Genomic DNA, 24,942 nt, shown 5'->3' with positions numbered 1-24,942 from the left:
TTTTTTTTTTCCCATTGGGTAACATTGTACTGTACCCTGCATGGAAAAAGGATGCGGATCCGCAGCTGCAAATCCGCTGCGGATCCGCAGCAAAAACCGCATCGTGTGAACATAGCCTAAAGCCTTCAGACTAAACCACATTAAAATAGGCTTAAACACTTTTACAAAGCTATCGTATAGAATGTAAGAAACACCTTATTTTTTGTAATTTTGCCTACATGATTATGGAATTTAATTCAAAATTATAACATTTTTTACTAATCTTAAAAAAACTAGCTAAGTGGAGAACTTTTCATTCACAAATATAGTAGTAAAAGGACGTTTCATTCATATATCGCCAGAAGGGGAAGGACTAGTCACAATTCCCATAATTTAAAGGGAATTTTTCATCAGGTAATTGCCAACTAATCTGAAAGCGGTATAAGAGACGCTTATTTCAGTGATGCATCACTTACTGGGCTGCTTGCTGTAGTTTTGCAGGAGATTATCAGTAGAGGACTAGTAAACCTGCTGCTATGTTGTCCTCCATATTCATGAGCTATGTATAAACTTGCCCCCACCACTGATTGGCAGCTTTCTGCCTATGCAGTGTACACAGAAGGCTGCCAATTGGTGATGTGAGCGAGATTATACAGGTCTCATTCAGAGAACTGCTGTATCTGCAGCAGTTAAAACAGTGATTTTAGAAACCTGAAAGCATACACATCAGTAAGGCCGTCTTTCAGCTCCCGTCACAATCCGTTGATTTTTGAGAATGCAGGATCCTGCATTTTCTCATAGACTAATATTAGGGAAGGATTGTGACGGATGGCCATCCGTTTCATCCGTCGTGCACTGGATCCTGCGTAAAAAAAAACGGTCCGTCGGGCAGAAAAAACGTTCAGAGGAACGTTTTTTCTGCACGTCGGAAAATCGGTCAGCGCAGGATGCGTCGCTGCCTTTGAAAAGCAGGAATCCAGCGACTGGTCCTGTCTTTTCAAACTGAGCATGCCTGGAAGAATTTCTATTCCTGACTATTCCTTTGTGAACATTTCCCAATCCAACATTAAAATGAGCATTTTTTGCAATTCCAGCTGTACCTAGACTCATTAAATGCGCATTTTAATTTAAGGAATACACAGCCAGTCTAACACAAATTTTCTAAGTACACCAGCCTCATCAGCTCTAACTGATCTATTAAATATTGCATGCGGTTTGTACTGTGAAATCTGGTGGCAGAACTTTAATAAATTGCAAATTATAAACATTATTTAAATTGTATTTATTGAGTGCATCAAAAAATATATATATATATTTAAAGAAATAAAATTAAAAAAAATTTTAATTCACAATATTGTTCAGATTTCTTTTAATAAGGATAAAAGCTTACAAAGAAACCACAGAATTAATGATGCTAAACAAACTTGATCTAAACTACATACTTAATGGAGCATAAAACCTATTAGTCTGAACACCTCCCTACTCCCATTTTTATCAAAGGCTCACCCCACAAAATAAATGATTAATCTAAGCAACATTTAACCTCAATATCCATCTTCAATCCACTTGGACAAAGTGTCTAATGTAAAAAATCCAAAAAACACGGACTAGTTTGTTTAATCGAAACACCAGCGCCATTTCGTCTGCACCTTTTTTTATTATTGTACTTTAAATTTAATTCCTCCTGGATTACAATTATGGACATTTATAACAACTAGATGGTGGCCCGATTCTAACGCATCGGGTATTCTAGAATATGTATGTACCGTAGTTTATTTATGAAGATTTAAGAATAATGCAACGAATACACAGGATTTTCTGGGTAAAATATATACATTATCAGTGAAGCGGTGTTTGGTCGCGTCCGGCCGGGCGCGACCAATCAGCGCAGCGTGGTTTAAATCCCGTGCCAATTCGCGGCCGGACTGCGCCTGTCACTGATTGGCCGCGGGCAGGAACAATCAGCGGTCGGGATTTCCATTATAGACAAACAGACTCCATATTATTCTCTCCCTCACAGACTGTCCTCCATGTTATTCTCTCCCTCACACACTGTCCTCCATGTTATTCTCTCCCTCACACACTGGCCTCCATGTTATTCTCTCCCTCACACACTGGCCTCCATGTTATTCTCTCCCTCACACACTGGCCTCCATGTTATTCTCTCCCTCACACACTGGCCTCCATGTTATTCTCTCCCTCACAGACTGTCCTCCATGTTATTCTCTCCCTCACACACTGTCCTCCATGTTATTCTCTCCCTCACACACTGGCCTCCATGTTATTCTCTCCCTCACACACTGGCCTCCATGTTATTCTCTCCCTCACACACTGGCCTCCATGTTATTCTCTCCCTCACAGACTGTCCTCCATGTTATTCTCTCCCTCACAGACTCTCCTCCATGTTATTCGATGCGGGATTTCGGCTACAGAATAAAATATAGATAGATAGATATCTCCCAGTACAAAGCGATTATGCCAGTAAAATGCTTGGAAAAAGTCACAACATTTTTGTGATGTGCAGAGTTGCTCAAAAATATCACGACTTTTGCCATTTTCTGCCAGTTTTAACCTGTTCCACCAAAATGGGAGGCTGTAGTGATACAACACTTGCGCGTCTAATTCATGATGAGCTGCGGCGTGCCTTAAGGCATAAATTTACTCCCTGACTAGAGTAAGATATGTGCCAAGGGGCAGGCAGATGCACACAACTTCTGATTCCCCATGATGCATTGAGAGGAATGTACCTCTCAATGATTCAGGCGCCTCAGACTCCAGCATGTCCATCATCTAGACTGCCGTGAAAGTGGCGGTTTGGAGGAATAGGGGCCTGTGTGTTTCCTGCCCAATTCTCATATTGCAAACATGCTCTCTCTGCATGGCCAACCCTCTCTCATTTGACATAAACTACCGTATTCCCTTCTCTTGTGATCTGGTCTCTCTGAGACTCAAACTCGCAATCTTAAAGTTCGCAGACAGCATCTCTAGCTATGAGCCATAGACCAAAATGATAAACATAGCAAAATTTGGTAATATTGAGCTGTATTGCAGGCAGTGACCCCAGAAGAAGTGTATACAGGGGAATAGAGATACATTGTATATAGTAGTGTCTCTCTATATTCTTGTATTCCAGAGGTGAAAAGAGTCACATTTTTGTTCCTATAAAACTATTTAAAATATTTAAAAAATATATACGGTAATTGTAGACAGTAGCTAAAGACAAGCCAAAGGTAGAAAACAAAACACAGAATTTATGCGAACATGGCTTTAGACACCAAAAAGCCAGTTGACATAGTGACGCTACATAACAGTGAGAAAGTTCTGACTGAATGAACCAAAAAAATAAATCCATAGGTCTCCTGAACAGGGAGTGTAGTGTGTGCAATGATAGCGAACAGCTGAAGACTTATTGGGAATGTAGACTTTAGAGTCAGAACAATGCTAACTACAAGGGCGCAGAAAAACAAAAGCACAAAAAAAATTGCTAAATGTGACGGAGGAAGAATTTGAGAGCAAATATTGATTTATTTTGCAATTTGGTAACGCTGGATAACCACTTAAATGGAAAATCTATTTTGTCAACCAGTTGAAAAGTCAGTTTATTTTAAGTGACCCTGATGTACAGTACTACATAAAGGGGTACTAATGGCAGAGCTAAAACGTCAAAGCTGTAATCGTCTGTGAACTAGGAAACAACCTGTTACACAAGATTCCTATAGTTTTAAAAGCAGAAGTTCCCAATGGCAAGACCTGGTTAAATTGCATTAGACTTTTCAGAAAGTCCCAACTTCTGCACAAGAACAAAGATGTGTGTGTGACGAATATTGGAGATACTGTATAATTTCATCCTAATCGTGTTTCCTATGTGGCATTACAAGACCCCTTCAGTGTACAGCTAGCTCAGCAGGGAGGCAAGCCTCAAAGCCTGATCTGTCACTCAAAAATGAGTGACAGATCTCACACCTCCAGTCAGCTCAGAGCAAGACAAAAGGCTTGCTGGCCATGTGGATACCATGGGGTCTAAACTGCTTCTCTTGAGTCAGCTATGATTCCATAAGGAGTCACAGAGATACTATACATTCTTGCTATATCTCATGTATATTTCCGAGATCCCCAGAACATGGAGAACGCCCGGCTGGGTATCGACTTGTTCTAGCACCCAGGAGTATGGAAATACATAGAACAGCCAATAGAAACCAGATAGCAAAGAATTGTTTGGTCTTATCGCATAGCACGGTCCCGATGGCGCCAAAGCTGCCTCCTGTCTATTAAAGAATTATGACTAGGGATGATTGAATAGCTTCAGATAAGTGCCTACCGAATAGCTGCTTCAGTAACCTGGATACCTAGAGTACTCCGATAATCAGCCGGTCGGCGTTGCAGTTGCATGTCACGACTGTTTCACAGTGATTTGTGGGCTCTCCATGCATGTGTTGTGACTGTGAAACAGCTGCGGCGCCGAACAGCTGATTATCGGAGCGCTCTAGGTATCCAGTTTACCGATGCAGCTTTTCTGGAAGAGCTATAGCTATTCGGATAAGCACTTATCCGAAGCTATTCGATCATCCCCAATTATGACTCATTTTAGGTTTTGGAGTTTTTAGCTGACAGAGCCAAGGGGAGGGGATTTATGTTCAGCCCAGAGGGCAGGAAAGGAGTGACCCAAAGGGGATAAAGGCTAGTGTACAGCCATGTGGTCCATCTCTCCGATGCATGCGGTACACTTCAACACTGGGCTCTGATGGACTTAGAGGCCAGTTGGCGGCATCATGCCCCCTTGGGGTGCAGCGATGTCATCCAATTGCAGTCTGATTACCACTGACTCAAAACAAAAACAATGGAGAAGATGGAGAAGTAAATTTCTCCACACCTGTCACTAAGGCCTCTTTCACACTTGCGCCGGTACGGGTCCGTTGCTATGCATCGGGCCGACGTACCGACGCATGTTGTGAAATTTGTGCACGTCTTGGGCAGCGGATGCAGTTTTTGAACGCATCCGCTGCCCATTCTGAAGTCTGGGGAGGAGGGGGCGGAGTTTTGGCCGCGCATGCGCGGTAGAAAATGGCGGATGCGATGGTCAAAAAACGTTCACTTGAACGTTTTTTCGTGCCGACGGTCCGTCAAAACACGACGGATCCATTGCACGACGGACGCGACGTGTGGCCATCCGTTGCTAATACAAGTCTATGGGAAAAAAAACGCATCCTGCGAGCACATTTGCAGGATCCGTTTTTTTCCCAAAACGACGGATGCCAAACGACGCAAGTGTGAAAGAGGCCTAATGTGACACTCTGTTCAAACAGAGATTGCGTGGCGTGTCACTAGCATAATCGGCCCGATTCTCTCTACCCAACAGCTTCATACAATAGCCTATTTTGGGATGGCAAATGGATAATCCGGCTTCTTGACCAATGCAGAAGGGGCCCAAGTTACTAGAAAATACTTGATTTCAAATAAAATGGTCAATGCACCTTTGTTGTTATAAAACTAAGTCTTTTTTTCATTACGACAGGTGTTCTTCACACAGCGCAAAGTCAGTGTAAAAGGCAACAGTAAGACAATGTATGGGACAACACCGCAGCGCACACAAAAAAAACCATCACTGAAGCGAGAGATGGCACAAGCACAATGTCCGTCATCTAGGAGGAAGAAATGTGAAAAAGAGCTAGGAAGAAAAGCACAATAGGGTCTTATCCAATATCACAGGGTGTCAGGTAAAGGGGGGATGCACTCACTTTGCTGTGTTGCTTAATGGCATACATATACATCAGCTGCTGCAGATACCGGTCGGTGAGAAGACTGTGAAAGTAAAACGGAGGGAGGTATCACTAATGCGCTGCTGAGACGGAATATCCTTAAAGTCTACGTGTTTTGAGGCCACGACGGACCTCTTCATCAGGACAAAGGTTCATCAGGTTTGTCCTGATGAAGAGGTCCGGAGTGGCCTCAAAACGCGTAGACTTTAAGGATATTCCGACTCAGCAGCGCATTAGTGATCGCTCCCTCCGTTTTCCTCTTATCTAGGAGGAAGCACGTGTTAACCCTTACCACAATATCCTGGTGGAGCTGCTTTTATGTAGTCGGCATCAGTGTCATTGCTAGATTATGATACTATGGGATGTGTGACGGCTATGGTTCCTTATTTAACATGCACAAGTAAACACGGTTGAACGGATCATTGGTGCAACTTGAGCGGCTGCACAGGGGCGCCGGACGTAAGTGAGCCCATTTCATCCCACAAATCAGGTGGAATTGTGCATTATGACGAGCTATTGGACTGTAAAGGGCCCATTTATTGTTCTTGCACAGGGGCCCCTTTCTGTCTGTGTCCGCAGTGGGTTAGCACTGATAAGGGGAGAATTCTCCATAGGGTCTGTCTGATTATTACCACTTTCTCACATGGCATGTCAATGCACTTCACTTTTCCACCACACATGTCCTCTGACAGTTATTAATGCCATGAATGGGGGGAAAACACGTAAAAACGCTCAGATTTTATGCTCAGTTTTTAATACAAACACTTTGGTTTTTGTTGCAGAAAACTCTGCTACAAATACTCAACAATTGCACATACGTAAGTTCTAGAGAACATGTTGTCTTTATTGCCGTGAATGTTTTCTTTCCCCATAATACTTCCTGACTGTCCCATTTCTCTTCTGGCCTAAGTGCGCCATTCAGCTCTTCTCCCGAGGCTTATTTATCCGCGGTATGCCTTATCTGTTGCAGAAATGCCATAGATACTTACTGGGAACTTCACTCATTGCAAATACCATTTAAAGGGGTTGTCCATTACTTCATCTGTGCTAACAGTTGCACACACGCATATTTGCTATAGTTGTGTTTCATTACATTACAATGTGACTCTACACTTAGAAACATTACTGCAGCTAAACAGCAATCCGCACAGGGAGATCCCAGCAGGCGGGATCTCTTCTCAAGAGATCACTGCGAGTTTGAAGCAATTACTGTTAACACGTTCAAAAATAAATACATGGTAATAGGAATACATTAGTACTACTATCATTCATTCTTCAAAAGGCAGAGGGGCTAATAAATAAGGAGAATATGGGGACAGCCGACCTAAGGCTACTTTCACACATCAGTTTTTTGCCATCAGTCACAATCTGGCGAATTTTCCAAAAAACGGATCTGGCAAAAGTTCTCATAGACTTGTATTTGTATTAGCGACGGATGGTCTCACGTCTCATCTGTTTTTCGCCGGATCTGTCGAAAATTCCTTTTCCGGCGGCTGGAGAAAAGACATAGTAACGTTTTTTGTATCCGTCGAAAAAGCGAACAGCAACAGATCCGGCGGTGTATGGTGCTTGCTATAATGAAAGCCTATGGCGCTGGTTCCGTATAATTATGGAATCCAGCGACGGATTCGTTTTTTTTTTTTTTTTTTTTTTAAATTGAGCATGCTCCGCCTTTTCCATTCTGGTGCATCTCTCTCTCTCTGGATCATCTAGTCTGATCCGGCAAAAAAAAAAATGGATCTGTCGCATCAGTTTTTCACAATTTGCGACAGATCAGTTTATTTAAAAATTCGCCAGATTGAGCCTGACGGAAAAAAACTGATGTGTGAAAGCAGACGGAAGAGAGAGGACATCCAAAGGTAAGTAAAAGTCAACTATTCTTTAATCTTGTATCCATCAAAACGACACACAAGGGATTTAAATCAGACGCGTTTCTGGCGAGTCACTATGATTAAGGCAAGTGAGTCGCCAGAAACGCGTCGGTCTTAAATCCCTTGTGTGTCGTTTTAATGGATACAAGATTAAAGAATGATTGACTTTCACTTACCTTTGGATGTGCCGTCTCTTCCGTTTTCCCTTGGTACGTTACTGCTGTTCTGCATCAACCAGCGGCACGGCACCCTTCGGTCTGATCCGCTTTCCTGCATTGGAATTAGTGTGATCAAGCTCCTTCACCTTTCGGGACATCCGACATGTAAAGGCATTTAGAAACACCAGGGAAACTCACCCAGTTTGGATCCAGAGTAGAGCGCTCTGGCGGTCGGTGCCAAGCTAGAAGGGATGAAAGCTCATGTACCCGTGATAAAGGCCTGCGATTGGCTGGTGACTAAAGCATTGCATCATGAGACACTTCCAATGTCACGCCATTCCAATCACCTGACCACTGCAGTCCATCACATGACTAAAGAATAGAACGGCATCGCATGTTAAACTACCCCTTTAAAGAAAATAGAAAAACTAATGGGATTGCTCCCACCACATTATTTAATTTTGCTGTTCTATGTCCGTATGCTTTTTAAAACGTACAAAAAGAAAAAGGCCTAGCTGACAGCGCATTTTTATGCAGAATAACTTTGTGTGTATACTTTTCTTTCACAACGAGGTTCTATGGTTAACTTGGACCACTATATCAATTTACAGAGGCAGATTTCGGACCCTTCTATAAAGAATTATCCGCCAGGCAATACCCCTGACCCAACGACACACATGTGATGTGAACAGAATTAAGCCTAGACCTAGAGAAGGTGTCCCAAAAGGACTAAAGAAGTGAAAACAAGAAAATAATTATTCAATAAAAAGGGGGTTCGGATTCAGAAAAGGTCCCTAAAAGACTGGGTATGCGGTAAGATGTCTGACGCAATTTTCGCCCAGCTTCCCCCTACCAAAAAAATAAAGCAAGGTCGAAATGCATCGCGTCAAGGTAGAGGGACACTTCCATTCAACCAGTAGTCACTCTTCATTACACCACCAGGTAACACCATTTATAGTTTTATTACTATGATATCTGCTATTCTTAGTGTGATACGACTTCTAGAATGGCTCATGCATTATTACAGTGGTCATCATGACAGATCCTCTGATGCCATATTGCAGCGATACCTCCCTGTTCATTCCCTTATGGTCACAATGGTTTACATAAGGTATATATCTGGCACCTTATCGCATCCCCAGTTTTTAAGGAACTTTTTCCTGAATTTTAACCCGATTTCATGTTTATTTATTATTCTAGAAAAAGGTATACATTTTAAATTTTCTTGTTCTCATTTCTTTAGTCCTGGGAGCCATCTTCTCTCGGGCCGAGTTTAGTTATAATCATTCTGTCCTAGTGATAAGCAAACGTGCTCGGAACAGGTGTTATTCGAGCATGCCCATGTGCTAACCGAGTGACTTCGGCGTGCTCGAATAATATGTTCAAGACCCCAAGACTTTTTGACAGAGGGTGATCAATGAGTGGAACAGGCAGCCACGAGAGGTGGTGAGTTCTCCTTCAATGGAAGTCTCCAAACCGAGGCTGGACAGACACCTGTCTGAGATGGTTTAGTGAATCCTGCATTGAGCAGGGGGTTGGACCAGATGACCCAGGAGGTCCCTTCTAACTTTAACATTCTATGATTCTGTGTCTCCTGGCTGTCCAACAGCTCAGGCTTTTGGGTTCTCTTTACTCTTTTTTAGGGCATTTTTGTTATTAGTAATGTGAACAGAGCCCTAAAAAAAAAAAAAAGGATACTGTGTTGGTATCATCAGTATAAAATACTGCAATTTGCAGACCTATATTATGATAAGGTCCTATATTAAACCTCTTATAAGTAATGTAAACTCAGGAACAACCCAATTAGGTCTCCTAGAGTTGGCGGTAAAAGTCATAGGCCTCCCCTAGACTTCCATTATTCACATATAATAAGATCATATACCACAAAGAGCAGAAGATTCTTCCTGACATTAATCAAGTCCATGCAAATAACGTTATTAGCAGATAACACTGCTAAGTGACCGGTATATATGGAAACACGCCAGGAGCAGGGCTATGACCGAGAGACGAGGACAACACTCCTTCCACATGCCAAGAATGAATAGCTACATTTCAACTGCTTATACATTAACCCGAAAGGAAACAAACAGTTAAAGGAGCAAACAGAGCTGTGCACACAAACACCATTTTTTTTGCTCTGAGGTTTAAGTGTTGTTTAAAGTCCTAGTAGCGAAAAGCAAAGTAAATGGAAGATTAACACAAAATATCACAAAGTTGGAAACTCTGGGGGAGATGACTTGGGTGGTGGGGAGGTTGACTGTCAGTTGGGACTTCACTTTATCATCACAAACAGTAAGGTCTCGGCCACGTGATAAGAAGTTACATTTGGGTGTGCACAGGATGCAGCTCTGAGTCAACTTGGTGCAAGACCTTTCAGTTGCAACAACCAAACAAAGAAAATGCAGAGTAAAACACATCAGCCATGAAATATACTGTCATTACGATTCTATACCGAAAATGTACAAGATAAGGACAAATGTCACGTATTATTGTACCACATCTGTGATACTGCCGTATTACACCACACCCGACTAACATGGCTGAACACACTTTCTGGGCTAGTTCACCATTACCGTATATGCTGGGAGAAATAAGAGTTCACTAATAATCCGTCATCACAATTCTTTGTAGCACGGACAATCCAACACAAGAAAGCAATCCTTGGTAACGAGGCCAATACATACAAAGATTGCGTTACAGGTAACATGAAACAGTGTCATCATTTGCTACGCAAGATATCCTTAAAGCCATCCGAATATACACTGCTCAAAAAAATAAAGGGAACACTTAAACAACAGAATATAACTCCAAGTAAATCAAACTTCTGTGAAATCAAACTGTCCACTTAGGAAGCAACACTGTTTGACAATCAATTTCACATGCAGTTGTGCAAATGGAATAGACAACAGATGGAAATTATTGGCAATTATCAAGACACACTCAATAAAGGAGTGGTTCTGCAGGTGGGGACCACAGACCACATCTCAGTACCAATGCTTTCTGGCTGATGTTTTGGTCACTTTTGAATGTTGGTTGTGCTTTCACACTCCTGGTAGCATGAGACGGACTCTACAACCCACACAAGTGGCTCAGGTAGTGCAGCTCATCCAGGATGGCACATCAATGCGAGCTGTGGCAAGAAGGTTTCCTGTGTGTCAGCGTAGTGTCCAGAGGCGCTACAGGAGACAGGCCTGTACACCAGGAGACATGGAGGGGGCCGTAGGAGGGCAACAACTCAGCAGCAGGACCGCTACCTTTGCCTTTGTGCAAGGAGGAACAGGAGGAGCACTGCCAGAGCCCTGCAAAATGACCTCCACCAGGCCACAAATGTGTATGTGTCTGCACAAACGGTTAGAAACCGACTCCATGAGGATGGTCTGAGTGCCCGACATCCACAGATAGTGGCTGTGCTCACAGCCCCACACCGTGCAGGACGCTTGGCATTTGCCACAGAACACCAGGATTGGCAAATTCGCCACTTGCGCCCTGTGCTCTTCACAGATGAAAGCAGGTTCACACTAAGCACATGTGACAGACGTGAGAGTCTGGAGACGCCGTGGAGAGCGATCTGCTGCCTGCAGCATGACCACATTGGCAGTGGGTCAGTAATGGTGAAGGGAGGCATTTCTTTGGAGGGGCGCACAGCCCTCCATGTGCTCGCCAAAGGTAGCCTGACTGCCATTAGGTACAGAGATGAGATCCTCAGACCCCTTGTGAGACCACATGCTGGTGTGGTTGGCCCTGGGTTCCTCCAAATGCAGGACAATGCCAGACCTCATGTGGCTGGAGTGTGTCAGCAGTTACTGCAAGATGAAGGCATTGAAGCTATGGACTGGCCCGCCCGTTCTCCAGACCTGAATCCGATTGAGCACATGTGGGACATCATGTCTCGCTCCATCCACCAACGTCATGTTGCACCACAGACTGTCCAGGAGTTGGCGGATGCTTTAGTCCATGTAGGAGATCCCTCAGGAGACCATCCGCCGCCTCATCACAAGCATGCCCATGCGTTGTACAGTAGGGAGGTCATACAGGCATGTGGAGGCCACACACAATACTGAGCATCTTTTCCTTGTCATGAGGCATTTCCACCAAAGTTGGATCAGCCTGTAATTTGATTTTCCACTTTTTTTTTGAGCATCATTCCAAATCCAGACCTCCATGGGATATTCATTTTGGACACCTTCTCATTTAAAGATTTTTCTGTATTTTCATGACTTTGAAAATTGTACATTCACACTGAAGGCATCAAAACTATGAATTAACACATGTGGAATTATTATGTGGGATTTCTTGCCTTATAAATGGGGTTGGGACCATCAGTTGTGTTGTGCAGAAGTCTGGATACACAGCTGATAGTCCTACTGAATAGACTGTTAGAATTTGTATTATGGCAAGAAAAAAAGAAGCTAAGTGAAGAAAAATGAGTGGCCATCATTACTTTAAGAAATGTATGTCAGTCAGTCTGAAAAATTGGGCAAACTTTGAACGTGTCCCCAGGTGCAGTTGCAAAAACCATCAAGCGCTACAAAGAAACTGGCTGACATGAGGACCGCCCCAGGAAAGGAAGACCAAGAGTCACCTCTGCTTCTGAGGATGTTTATCCGAGTCACCAGCCTCAGAAATCGCAGGTTAACAGCAGCTCAGATTAGAGACCAGGTCAATGCCACACAGTTCTAGCAGCAGACACATCTCTACAACAACTGTTAAGAGGAGACTTTGTGCAGCAGGCCTTCATGGTAAAATAACTGCTAGGAAACCACTGCCAAGGACAGGCAACAAGCAGGAGAGACTTGTTTGGGCTAAAAGAACACAAGGAATGGACATCAGACCAGTGGAAATCTGTGCTTTGGTCTGAGAAGTCCAAATTTGAGATCTTTGGTTCCAACCACCGTGTCTTTGTGCGACGCAGAAAAGGTGAACGGATGGACTCTACATGCCTGGTTCCCACCGTGAAACATGGAGGAGGTGTGATGGTATGGGGATGCTTTTCTGGTGACACTGTTGGGGATTTATTCAAAATTGAAGGCATATTGAACCAGCATGGCTACCACAGCATCTTGCAGCGGCATGCTATTCCATCCGGTTTGCGTTTAGTTGGACCATCATTTATTTTTCAACAGGACAATGACCCCAAACACACCTCCAGGCAGTGTAAGGGCTATTTGACCAAGAAGATGACCAGGCCTCCACAGTCACCAGACCTGAACCCAATTGAGATGGTTTGGGGTGAGCTGGACCGCAGAGTGAAGGCAGAAGGGCCAACAAGTGCTAAGCATCTCTGGGAACTCCTTCAAGATTGTTGGAAGACCATTCCTGGTGACTACCTCTTGAAACTCATCAAGAGAATGCCAAGAGTGTGCAAAGCAGTCAAAGCAAAAGGTGGCTACTTTGAAGAACCTAGAATATAAGACATTTTCAGTTGTTTCACACTTTTTTGTTAAGTATATAATTCCACATGTGTTAATTCATAGTTGTGATACCTTCAGTGTGAATGTACAATTTTCATAGTCATGAAAATACAGAAAAATATTTAAATGAGAGGGTGTCCAAACTTTTGGCCTGTACTGTTTATATATATTTTACACATATTATACATACACACAAACACTGTACACTAGGACCTCCTGGGAAGACTACCAAAGACTGAGCAGTTCATCTATGCAGAGTTTCTAATTAATACCCTGGGAGCAACTTGCACTTTCAAGAAATATATTTAAAGGGGAATAATCCAATATTGCAAGAAGGTGTAGTAGTTGCCTATAGCCACATCATGACTTCCTTCATTGTCTAAGGGCCCTTTGAAACTGGAGAGCAGGAATCTACAGTAAGTTTCCCCACACTGTAGCCAGCAACTAGCTGCCATCATCACAGCACTGCAAGAACACTGGTAAAAACGCGGAGGACCTGTTCCGCAATGCACTCCCAACGCTTATTTTACAGCGTTTTTTTTTTAAATTATGGTAAAATATATTTCCACGTGGTTATAGCGTTTTTGAAAAATTATTGAAAAAAAAAAAATATCGGATTACGTACCGGTAATGCTCTTTTATAGAGCCCACGACAGCACCCACTGAGAGAGGGGATCCGCCCCTAGGAACAGGAAACCTACAGAGAGATAAAAGGGGCGGCCCCCCCTCGCTCCTCAGTTGTTTTACAGAGAAAAAGGAGGAACCGCCGCCAGGTTTTTTAGTCTTATCAGGTTTAGGCATATATACATATTTACAACCTCATACCATATTATTCTATTATATACATCTCCCTATCAAGACACCACGTGCAACTAAATAAAGAAAAGGGAGGGAATCGAATGGGTGCTGTCGTGGGCTCTATAAAAGAGCATTACCGGTACGTAATCCGATATTTTCTATTCGCCACGACAGCACCCACTGAGAGATTTTCAGAGACTATATACTGGGTGGGTTAACTGAATCAAGAACCGAAACCCCAAAGGTTAGGTCAGAAGCAGCAGACAGATCTAATCTATAATGTCTATAGAAGGTGTTTGGTGAAGACCAAGTTGCAGCCTTACATATAAGATCTATCGGCACGTTCGCCCTTTCTGCCCAGGAGGTCGACACGGCTCTTGTGGAGTGTGCTCCCACATGCATTGGAGGATCTCTTCCTCCAGCTTTATACGCCAGGATAATGGCATCTCTAATCCAGCGTGATAGCGTGTTCTTTGTAACTCTGGAACCCTTGGTTTTTCCCTGGAAAGAGACAAAGAGAGCCCTACTCTTCCTCCAGTCCCTAGTCCTCTCTAAGGGCCCCTTCACACTGTGCAATCAAAGTCTGAACGAGCGTTCGATTTGTGACGTTTATCCGTCCTCGTTCCGAGGTTGCAAAGTGTGACATGGCGTTACGATTTGCGACGCAGCCCAGCATCGTACGATGTGAAAGAAAGAGCAGAACTTTCTTTCGTCGTAAATGTCTCGCTGTGGCGGTCGAAATCGTAGTATGTGACGGCGGTCATACGAGCTCGTAATGCGACTACGTGGGTTGGGCTTCCGCATACCTGTCTCCTGATTGGGCGTGACGTTTTAGCACGCCCATGCTGGTAATACGTCACGCTCGGAGTCGTAGGACTATGGCGGTGTGAAGGGTAGCGTACGATTGCGACGCGTGACGTTCACATCGCAACTACGTCAGAAAAAGCGTTAACATCGTAGAGTGTGACCGCTGGCTACGAGCTCGTACTGCGATGTCGAATATGACGCAAATGCGTCGTAATCGTAGCAGAATCGACCAGTGTGAAGGGGCCCTTAGTAGGCTAGAATAGTTCTCTTAACATCTAGGGTATGAAGCCTGGCTTCTTCTGGAGTCGAGTGGTCTTCATAGAAGGTAGGTAACAGGATCTCCTGGGATCTGTGAAAACTAGTGGCTACCTTAGGGAGATAACAAGGGTCCGTCTTTAAAATTATTCTATCAGATGTCACGGATAGATAAGGAGGGTCAATAGACAAGGCATGGAGATCACTCACCCTTCTAGCGGATACTAACGCTACTAACAGTATTGTTTTTAGCGAGATGTTCTTTAATGAGGCCTCATGTAGCGGCTCAAACGGGCTTTGTGTCAAGGCATCTAGGACCAGAGATAGATCCCACTGAGGCACCTGTGGTATATGAATAGGTTTTGATCGTTCACATGCTGATATAAAACGAGAAACCCATCTATCTCCCGCCACATCATAACTAAAGAGGGCTCCTAGAGCTGAAACCTGGACTCTTAGAGTATTTACCGACAGTCCTAATTCAAGTCCTTTTTGCAAGAACTCCAATATTGCAAATATAGGAACTTCAGCGGAAAGTTGTGCAGTATGAAATTTAAGGAATTTTTTCCAAACTCTGACATAGATTTGGGTAGTGGAAGGCTTTCTACTCTTCATAAGAGTATCTATAAGCCCACTGGAAAAACCCCTTAGAGTTAGTAAGTGCCTTTCAAATTCCATACCGTCAGATTCATGCCTTTTACCCGAGGATGGAGAAACGGTCCCTGAGACAACAGGTCCTTGGTCTGAGGCAGGATCCAAGGGTCTGTAGTCGACATTGCCCTGAGCCAGGAGAACCATGGCCTTTTGGGCCAGAATGGGGCCACCAACAGAACTCTTGCCCCCTCCTCCCTTATTTTTCTTATTACTATAGGTAATAGATTCCATGGAGGGAATGCGTAGGCCAGGTCGAATGTCCATGGTACCTGAAGGGCATCGAATATGTCGGGGTTGTCCAGTCTGCAAAGGGAAGCAAATGTTTTGACCTGACGGTTGGACCTTGTTGCGAATAGGTCTATTTGTGGCATGCCCCATCGGTCTGTTATCTGCCGGAAAATCTCTCTGCTGAGCATCCATTCCCCTTGATGAAGGGTATGGCGACTGAGGAAATCGGCACGGATGTTGTCTATACCTCTGATGTGCACCGCTGACAAGGACAACAGATGACTTTCGGCTAACGTCATGATGTCCGAAGAGACCCTCATAAGATTTTCTGATCGTGTACCTCCTTGACGATTTAAATAGGCTACTGCCGAGGTGTTGTCTGAGAGGACCCTTGTGTGAGAGCCTCGTAGCTGGGGAAGAAAGTGGAGTAGGGAATAATATATGGCTCTTAATTCTTTTACATTAGAAGAATTAGCTAACTCTGACCTGGACCAAAGGCCCTGAACCACCTGATCACCAAAATGTGCTCCCCAGCCCTCCGGACTAGCATCCGTGGTTACTACGGCAGAAGGGGTGATGACCCATGGTACCCCCTCTGATAGATTTCCCCAATCTAACCACCATGTAAGGGAGTGTACTACCTCTGCCGTTAAGAAAATTGTTCGATCTAAATGTACCCTATCTTTTGTGTCTTCCTGCAATACCAATTTTTGCAGCTGCCTGGTATGGAATTGAGCCCATTTAACCGCAGGGATACATGATGATAGTGAACCTAACAATGACATGGCATTTCTCAGTGACATATTACGCTTTTTGATAGCTAAATCTACTTTACTAATTATCGAATACTTTTTATCATCAGGCAACCAACATTTTTGGTCTACTGAATCCAGGAGGAGACCTAAAAATTTCTGACAAGTGACGGGTTGGAGTCTGGATTTTTCCCAGTTAATAATCCAACCCAGCCTTTGTAAAGAGGATACCACCTCCTCCAACCTTTGCTCACACTGTAAGAAATTTTTCCCCACAATTAGTAGGTCGTCCAGATATGGGATGACCAATGTGTCTTTTAACCGTAGGAAGGACATTACTTCCAAAAGCAACTTAGTAAAGGCTCTAGGAGCCATAGACAGACCAAAGGGCATTGCTCTATATTGAAAATGACGAACTTGACCGTCTATAACTACTGCTACCCGAAGAAACTGCTGGTGCGACTGGTGTATGGGAAGATGATAATAAGCATCTTTGAGATCAAGTACTACCATGTAACAGTTAGGGAACAAATTTTTAATGGCTGATCGAATGGATTCCATCTTAAATGTTGTGGGTTTTATGAACATATTTAGATTTCTCAAATTAAAAATAGTTCTATAGGATCCGTCAGGTTTTGTAATCAGAAACAAGGGGGAGTAGAACCCCTGCCCGGTTTGAGATGACGGAACCTCTATTAAGACCCGTTTTGCAAGAAGGGACTTGACTTCTACTTCCAATGCTTCTTGTTGTAGTTTGGACTTTAGGGAGGTGAGCCGAAAGGAATCCGGAGGTTTTCGGATGAAGTCTAGAGTAAGGCCTGAGGATATTAATTTTATGGCCCATGGGTTGATAGTTATTTCTCTCCACTGATTGATAAATCCCAGTAGTCTACCGCCCACTGGTGGAATAGGGTTCTCGGGATTTTTCAGCTGGTTTGAAGGGACGTTTGTTAAACAAATTGCCTTTCTGCCTGAAGTCTTTGTTCCTCCATTGCTCTTTAAAGCTTCCCTTTCTGCCAAATGCTGGCCTCCTAAATGCCCTTCTGTAAGCAGGAACAAAGGGATTAGGAAAACCTTTTTTACGCTCACCCGCCTTAGTGAGTATCTCATCCAGAATAGTTCCAAAGAGGTACTCACCCTGACAGGGTATGGCACACAACTTGGATCTGGACTGGGCATCCCCCTTCCAGTTCTTTAACCATAAGGCTCGGCGGGCAGTATTTGCGAGGCTGGCTGTCCTGGCCGCCAGGCGGAGAGAATCCACGGAGGCATCGGATATAAATGCCGCAGCGCTCTTAATTAAGGGGATGGATGCCCTCAATTTCTCTCTAGATATACCATTCTTGATATTCTGGTCCAGCTGGTCTAACCAAACCAGCATAGATCTACTGGTACATGTGGTGGAGATTGCCGGCCTAAATGCAGTGACACAGGCCTCCCACGATTTTTTCAAAAGTGCATCCGATTTCCTATCCATGGGATCAGATAAGGAGCCTGAATCTTCCACTGGTAGGGAAGAACGGCGGGAAGTGGATGCGACAGCCGCATCGACCTTTGGAACTTTAGTCCAGGTGTTTAAATCTTCGTCCTCAAAGGGGTAACGTCTCTTACAGGATACTGGTGTAAACCCTTTCTGCCCCTTGCTCCACTCTTTTTTAATGAGATCTTTTATAGTCTGGTTTACTGGGAATACGTGGCCCTTTCGCTGAAATAGACCTGCGAACATAACCTCCTGGGCCGTTTGGGGTTCTTTAACCTCCGACACCCCCATCGTTTTCCTCACTGATTTGACTAGACTATTTACTCCCTCAGTCGGGAAACAGACAAATTCCTCCTCATCTGAGGAACCAGACAAGTGGGAGACGTCTGAATCAATTTCCCCACTTTCCGCCGACGTGTCAGCATTGGGTGAGGATTTTCTCCTACTTCTCTTCTCAACACTGCCTGAGGGACCACCACTCAACGATTGGAGTTCCTCCCGAATCATGAGCCGTATTTCGTCCATTTTAACGGACTCCTCCTGCCGCAGGGTGTTATCTATGCATGCCTGACATAACGTTTTTGGATAAGAGTCAGGCAGGGGCTCAATACATATAGCACACTGCTTGTGCTTGGTCTTCTCCTTGCTTTTTGCCGATTGTTGGGTGGATCGTCCGGTCTGGGATGTGGAACGGGATGATCTCCTTCCTGATTTTTCAGTGGAATCACTCTTCCTGGAGTGTCCACTATTCTTTTTTGCAGCATTACCACTTTGCTTTTGTGGCTCTTCTACAGGGTGCTCACTGACTTCCTCGTGGGACGACATAATGCACACTGTTTTTCCCTTCCTATCAGACTTTTATAGTGTGGGCTATCAATCTCAGCCCCCGCAGCTGCAACCCATTTTTTTTTTTTTTTTTAATTACCTGCACCAGGACACCTGCGAACACCGCCAGGAGGAATCCAATATGGCGGTTCCCCCGGAAATGCAATGCCGACCTCCGGGGGTCGGCCATACTACATCCGGGATTCCGGACGCACTGCGCATGCGCCGGCGTCTGCCGCATTTTTCCGGCATTACAACCCCACGCATCGTACCTGAGGGACCGGGGGGAGCCACCGCTGTTCCGCGCCACACCTTCCAGACCGGGATCTCAGGTAACCATACCGCCATGGTCTTCCTTCCACAACGATGTCCCAGCAGGGAGATCGTTGGAGCTTTCCAGGCCCCACTATTTGGCCGGTGCAGACGAGGAGGGAACCAACAGGAATCCCCGACTCTGCTTCTACTCGCTCTGGAGCCCCTGCCGCTCAGCAGAGACGCACAGGCGGCATCCAGGCGAGTTTTTCCTCTTCTCAGACACCGCTGTACAGTGTCTACAGAGATCTTCTCTGTGGGCTTCCTTCTAGGAACAGGAAACCAACTGAGGAGCGAGGGGGGGCCGCCCCTTTTATCTCTCTGTAGGTTTCCTGTTCCTAGGGGCGGATCCCCTCTCTCAGTGGGTGCTGTCGTGGCGAATAGAAAAAAAGACCACACTGGGAACGCAATGTGTAAACACTGCCTACAGTTTGACCCAAATATGACTGTGGTGACAAAGGTATATGAGACCTTTATTGCAGATTCTGTCACATGGACATACTGGCTCTATCACAACATTGGAAACGCCGGTAGAAACTAAATGTAAAGCAATAGGGTTCCTTGGGTACCACTGGTGTCTGTTGGGCGACAAATCAGGCATAGCTTTCATTTCATTTTAGGTTCCAATGAAGGAACACAAACGTGGAATCAATGAGTGTGGAGGGGTTCAGTTTCCATCATTACAACCAAGATTATATTTGATAATGCCATTTCTTATTCTCAGGAGGATCCGGATCTGCGCGGCTGGACTTATCTTATGGGAAATACCCTCTACACGATAAGTCTACATGGAGGATGCACCTTTCATGGATGGGTGTAGGGTAGGTGGCAACATGTATTACATAACCATCTGGTATTACACTAATGTGTTATGTGAGGAAAAGCTGGCAGGCTTCACAAATGACTTTATAGCCATATCTTTACTTTTTCCCAAAGATGGATCTGGGTGAGGGCTTCTTTTATACGAGATAAGCTTATGATTTTAATAGTACCATTTTAGTGTTCATTAATTTTTTGAAGCGATGAGAAAAAAGGAGCAATTCTGTTTTATTATTTAACTGCGTTAACAGTGTGCCCTATCAATAAGTTGATATTTGATTAGTTCACATTATTACCGACTGCCCAGGATGTTGGTGGTGAAACCTGATTTGCAGGACCTGGTCCATTGGACGCATCAGTAATCTGTGGCCACTAGACAGGAGCCCTGAGAACTTCCTGACGACAATGATATTAGGATGTGGACATACCAGACATATTTGCTGAGTTTACAGAACAAAAATGTTAACTGTGTCACATATAACAAAAATGAGGATTGAAAAAGTTTGTTTGTTTGTGGTATTTGGACAAACATTCATTCTCCCCTCATGTCAAACACTTTACATAATTGTCGGCATCACATTTCCTATTAAATGATAGTTCGTTGGAAGCTTCCCATCATGTTATCCGAACACATAAAATAAGTGATCAAACAAGAAATAAGAGTTTTGTCATTTGATTGCTGTGAAGATTTAGGCCAAGTTCAGCTGTGTCGATCATTCCCCGACAGCTATCATATGGCCAACCGCTAACTGCCCTTACACAGGAGGAGTGGAGAGCTAAACTAGCCAAGCTCTAGTGTTCTCCATGAGAGCCACTGTCTCTGGTAGCGGCTTAGTCCAGAATCACACATGATGGATCACCCTGTCCCCATCAGCCGTCGTGGGAAAGTCAGGAGGCACAACAGAAAGTTGTCCGAAACCGTCAATATCGGCCAATGTTAGTCTAAGTCTATGGTGCCCTTAGCTCCAGAAGATTGGGTTCCCCATGTACAGATGAGATGTGGATCAGGGAATGTGGATTTGACAAGAGTAACCGCTGAATTACTCCAGGATTCATTATTCTTATGTAAGAGATGGTATTTCTCATAGAATAGCGAGAGTTACATTTAGTCAACTAGTATTCCAGAGATCCAAATATGACATGAATCTTATTTTTCTATTCTAGCTAACCAAACAATACATGGGAGGAGAGGTGAAGAAGGCTGCATTCTGCTATTCGGGCAGACAATTGACTGATATCCGACAGTAGCTTAGAAATCATTCTAGATCAGGGCCTGTCAGAAAGAAAGACTGAAAGGGATGTACTGGAGCCATTAACCAGAGCAAGAATTACGCTCACACTTTATATTACACATTGGTTATATAGAGTAACGGAATTATGACACTTTCCTGGTGTTGTCACATTGGAAACAATGGTGATCAGGTTTAGAGACACTTTTCTGATACTTGTGTTGGATAAAAGAATAGTGACGAAATTACTAAAGCACTCCTCCACTTTTCGGCACAGAGGGTACAACTTGGCAGAACTCAATACTATACTGTAACAAGAAAAGGCCTGCATTCCATGGGCATTGTTAAGGGATCTTCCCACTCTGTGTGTTGGCCTATAGCTAAGATCAATGAGGACCCCAGGAGGTCAAATTCACACATCCGACAGTCAATGACCACAATGGTCAGACTCTGCAGGTCTCTTTTGCCCCGAAACACCAAAAGCTTGGCACATCCAACATTCATGCCTTATATATACACGCCTATGAAGGTGTTGATCTCAAGGGAAGGTGCCCATTGTGAATTCGGCAATCGGGTCTGTACTTGCACCATGACTGTTGGACATGTAGTACTGGCCTAAGGGTTGTTATTCATATTAGACGGCGGTCGGTGAAACGAAGCTTCGGCCAAACGTTTGGATGACATCTCAGGCGACTCTCCCATACACGGGCGTGCTTGCTCAGCAGATTCCTCCTGTGTTCTCTATGAGAAAGCCACACACAATGGTGGTTGGCTTATGTCATGGAGAACACTACAATCAGCAGTGCGAAACCAGACATGCACGATCGACAACTCCCCCGACCATCAGTGGGCCGGAACCACCATACACAGCAGACCATCGGCCGAACCGATCTATCAACAGATTCAATAATGTGCGTAGAGGCCTTAGAGCTGGCTTCAGAATACCAAGTGTTAGGCAAGCCTGGGGACAAATACATTTGTCCGAATTAACTGCAACATGTCAATTTTAGAGTTAAATGTTGCACTGAACAATGGGGACTACACTGTCAAAATGTTTTAAACAGTTGCATAGTGGTAGAGTTTGGGTCACTCACAATGCAACACCATGATCTTCATGCCACGCAGCCAAGGACGCCGGGAAGCCCTAAAGGTGCAATAACACCATTACTGCCCATACTAAGGAGCCCCTGCACAGCAGAGCGCCCGCCAGTGGTTGTGCAGGGAACTGCAGATGGCCCTATTCCCTTCAACAGGTTAATATCCAGGTGGTGGAAGTTCTACTATGCGGGAGGGATGTCATACAGTCCTACAATGATACACCAGAAATAGTGTGTGTAATCTCTGCACAGAGGCTCGAAATATGGGAAGAAATTGCTCTAGAATATTTCTTATTTGGAGTGAAGTCCGTGCCATAGCTGCGCGGGCAGGAGGGGATCGATCGCCTGCCCCCTCCAAGATTACAGCTTCCCAGAGCAACTTACAAGGGAACTAAACCCAGAATATTTCCGGGCAATCGTTCAGTATGGAGATAATTGTGCCCCAGCAGAAGAATGTGAGACCAGCACCACAAAGTGACCAGTGTCCCTCAGCCTCAGCCTGATAATAGCCCGTAGTGTTATATGCCCTACTGTTAGAAGTAGTGCAGTGTTAGCTGAGACTTGTAGTGCACCAGTCACGGTATATTACCCATAACATGAACTGTTACCCGCCACATCCCTGCACTGTACCATGTGAGTGACCACAATGAGCCAAACCATAGGAATGTGGAAATGACAGCGGCCATGACTGCCCCGCTAACATTACAGGGGTCCCCCACACACAGCCGCGCGGGGGTCCCCCCACACACACACAGCCGCGCGGGGGTCCCCCCCCCCCCACACACAGCCGCGCGGGGGTCCCCCCCCCCCACACACACACAGCCGCGCGGGGGTACCCCCCCCACACACACAGCCGCGCGGGGGCCCCCCCCCCACACACACACAGCCGCGCGGGGGTCCCCCCCCCACACACACACAGCCGCGCGGGGGTCCCCCCCCCCCCACACACACACACACAGCCGCGCGGGGGTCCCCCCCACACACACACAGCCGCGCGGGGGTCCCCCACACACACACACACAGCCACGCAGGGGTCCCCCACACACACACACACACACAGCCACTTCTGGCTTATAGGGGACAGCAGTGGGGTACTCCCATCTGGGACACAGAACGCAGTCACCCCATCACTTTGGGAACAGGTAGCCACACAGGTGCAGATGCCGTAAGTGGCACAGATGGGAAATCCCTTTAAATCATGGTAAGATTCCCTTTATCCGGCATCCAATAATCCAGAGCTGTATATAATGTGTAGTTCCACAAAAGCAAGACGTGAATCTACAAAGTATCGGCACCTTCCGCCCCACTGTCCGCTATTCCAGAACATTACCTGCCGGATCACAGGACAGCGCCGCCCCATCCCCCACCATCCCCCACCTGTGCGCACAGCTGGCCCCAGCCCCGCTCACCTTGTACACTTTCCCGAAGGCTCCATCCCCCAGCTCGCCGACTATGTCCCACACCGTGTTCGGGTCCAGGTCTCTCCGGACGTGCTCATACTCCCGCAGCCTCCGCTTATCGGTGGTAAAGCGCAGAATACGTCGGAAGTTAGCGAAAGCCATGGCCGCAGAGCAGCGCAGATTCCCGGGAGGTGCCGGTCACACAGTCCCGGTGTGAGCTCCGGCCGCCGCCACACTGCAGCGCACTACAGCTCCAGCGCGGAGAGAGTCAAGTGCAGCCGATAGCTCCGCCCTCTGTCCCGCCCGTGGGCGGAGCATAGAACCACAAGCTGGAAATCAACGGGAGGTGGGCGTGTCTGCTGTATAGACGCTATAAAGACAACTCGCCGGGCAAGGTTTATTTCTGGATGTCAGAGGATGGGGAGGGCGCAGCGCCAGCTATACAGTGCAGGGGCACGGGGTGTGATGGTACCTGGCACCGAGAGGCAGGTGTGTGGGGTCACTGATAGCACCGGGAACAGAGAGGCAGGTGTGTGGGGTCACTGATACTAGTACCGGGAACATAGAGGCAGGTGTGTGGGGTCACTGATACTAGTACCGGGAACAGAGAGGCAGGTGTGTGGGGTCACTGATACTAGTACCGGGAACAGAGAGGCAGGTGTGTGGGGTCACTGATAGTACCGGGAACAGAGAGGCAGGTGTATGGGGTCACTGATAGTACCGGGAACAGAGAGGCAGGTGTGTGGGGTCACTGATAGTACCGGGAACAGAGAGGCAGGTGTGTGGGGTCACTGATAGTACCGGGAACAGAGAGGCAGGTGTGTGGGGTCACTGATAGTACCGGGAACAGAGAGGCAGGTGTATGGGGTCACTGATAGTACCGGGCACCGAGAGGCAGGTGTGTGGGGTCACTGATAGTACCGGGCACCGAGAGGCAGGTGTGTGGGGTCACTGATAGTACCGGGCACCGAGAGGCAGGTGTGTGGGGTCACTGATAGCACCGGGAACAGAGAGGCAGGTGTGTGGGGTCACTGATAGTACCGGGCACCGAGAGGCAGGTGTGTGGGGTCACTGATAGCACCGGGAACAGAGAGGCAGGTGTGTGGGGTCA

General features: G+C 45.7%; 1 protein-coding gene across 1 annotated transcript in view; it reads right to left on the bottom strand.

Moving 5' to 3' along the window:
* STK10 (serine/threonine kinase 10) overlaps positions 1-24,138 on the bottom strand; it is a 134,166-nt gene extending 110,028 nt beyond the window's left edge. Inside the window, exon 1 of the mRNA XM_077265783.1 lies at positions 23,841-24,138. Coding sequence (XP_077121898.1) covers positions 23,841-23,993 — 153 coding nt within the window. The 5' untranslated portion in view covers positions 23,994-24,138. The remainder of the gene's footprint in view (positions 1-23,840) is intronic.
* Positions 24,139-24,942: the final 804 nt, after the last annotated feature.

Source organism: Ranitomeya variabilis, chromosome 5 (assembly GCF_051348905.1).
Source record: "Ranitomeya variabilis isolate aRanVar5 chromosome 5, aRanVar5.hap1, whole genome shotgun sequence".
In the NCBI taxonomy this organism is placed as follows: Eukaryota; Metazoa; Chordata; class Amphibia; order Anura; family Dendrobatidae; genus Ranitomeya; species Ranitomeya variabilis.
The sequence above is the reverse complement of the archived record's forward strand: the minus strand, read 5'-3'. Positions and strand labels throughout refer to the sequence as shown.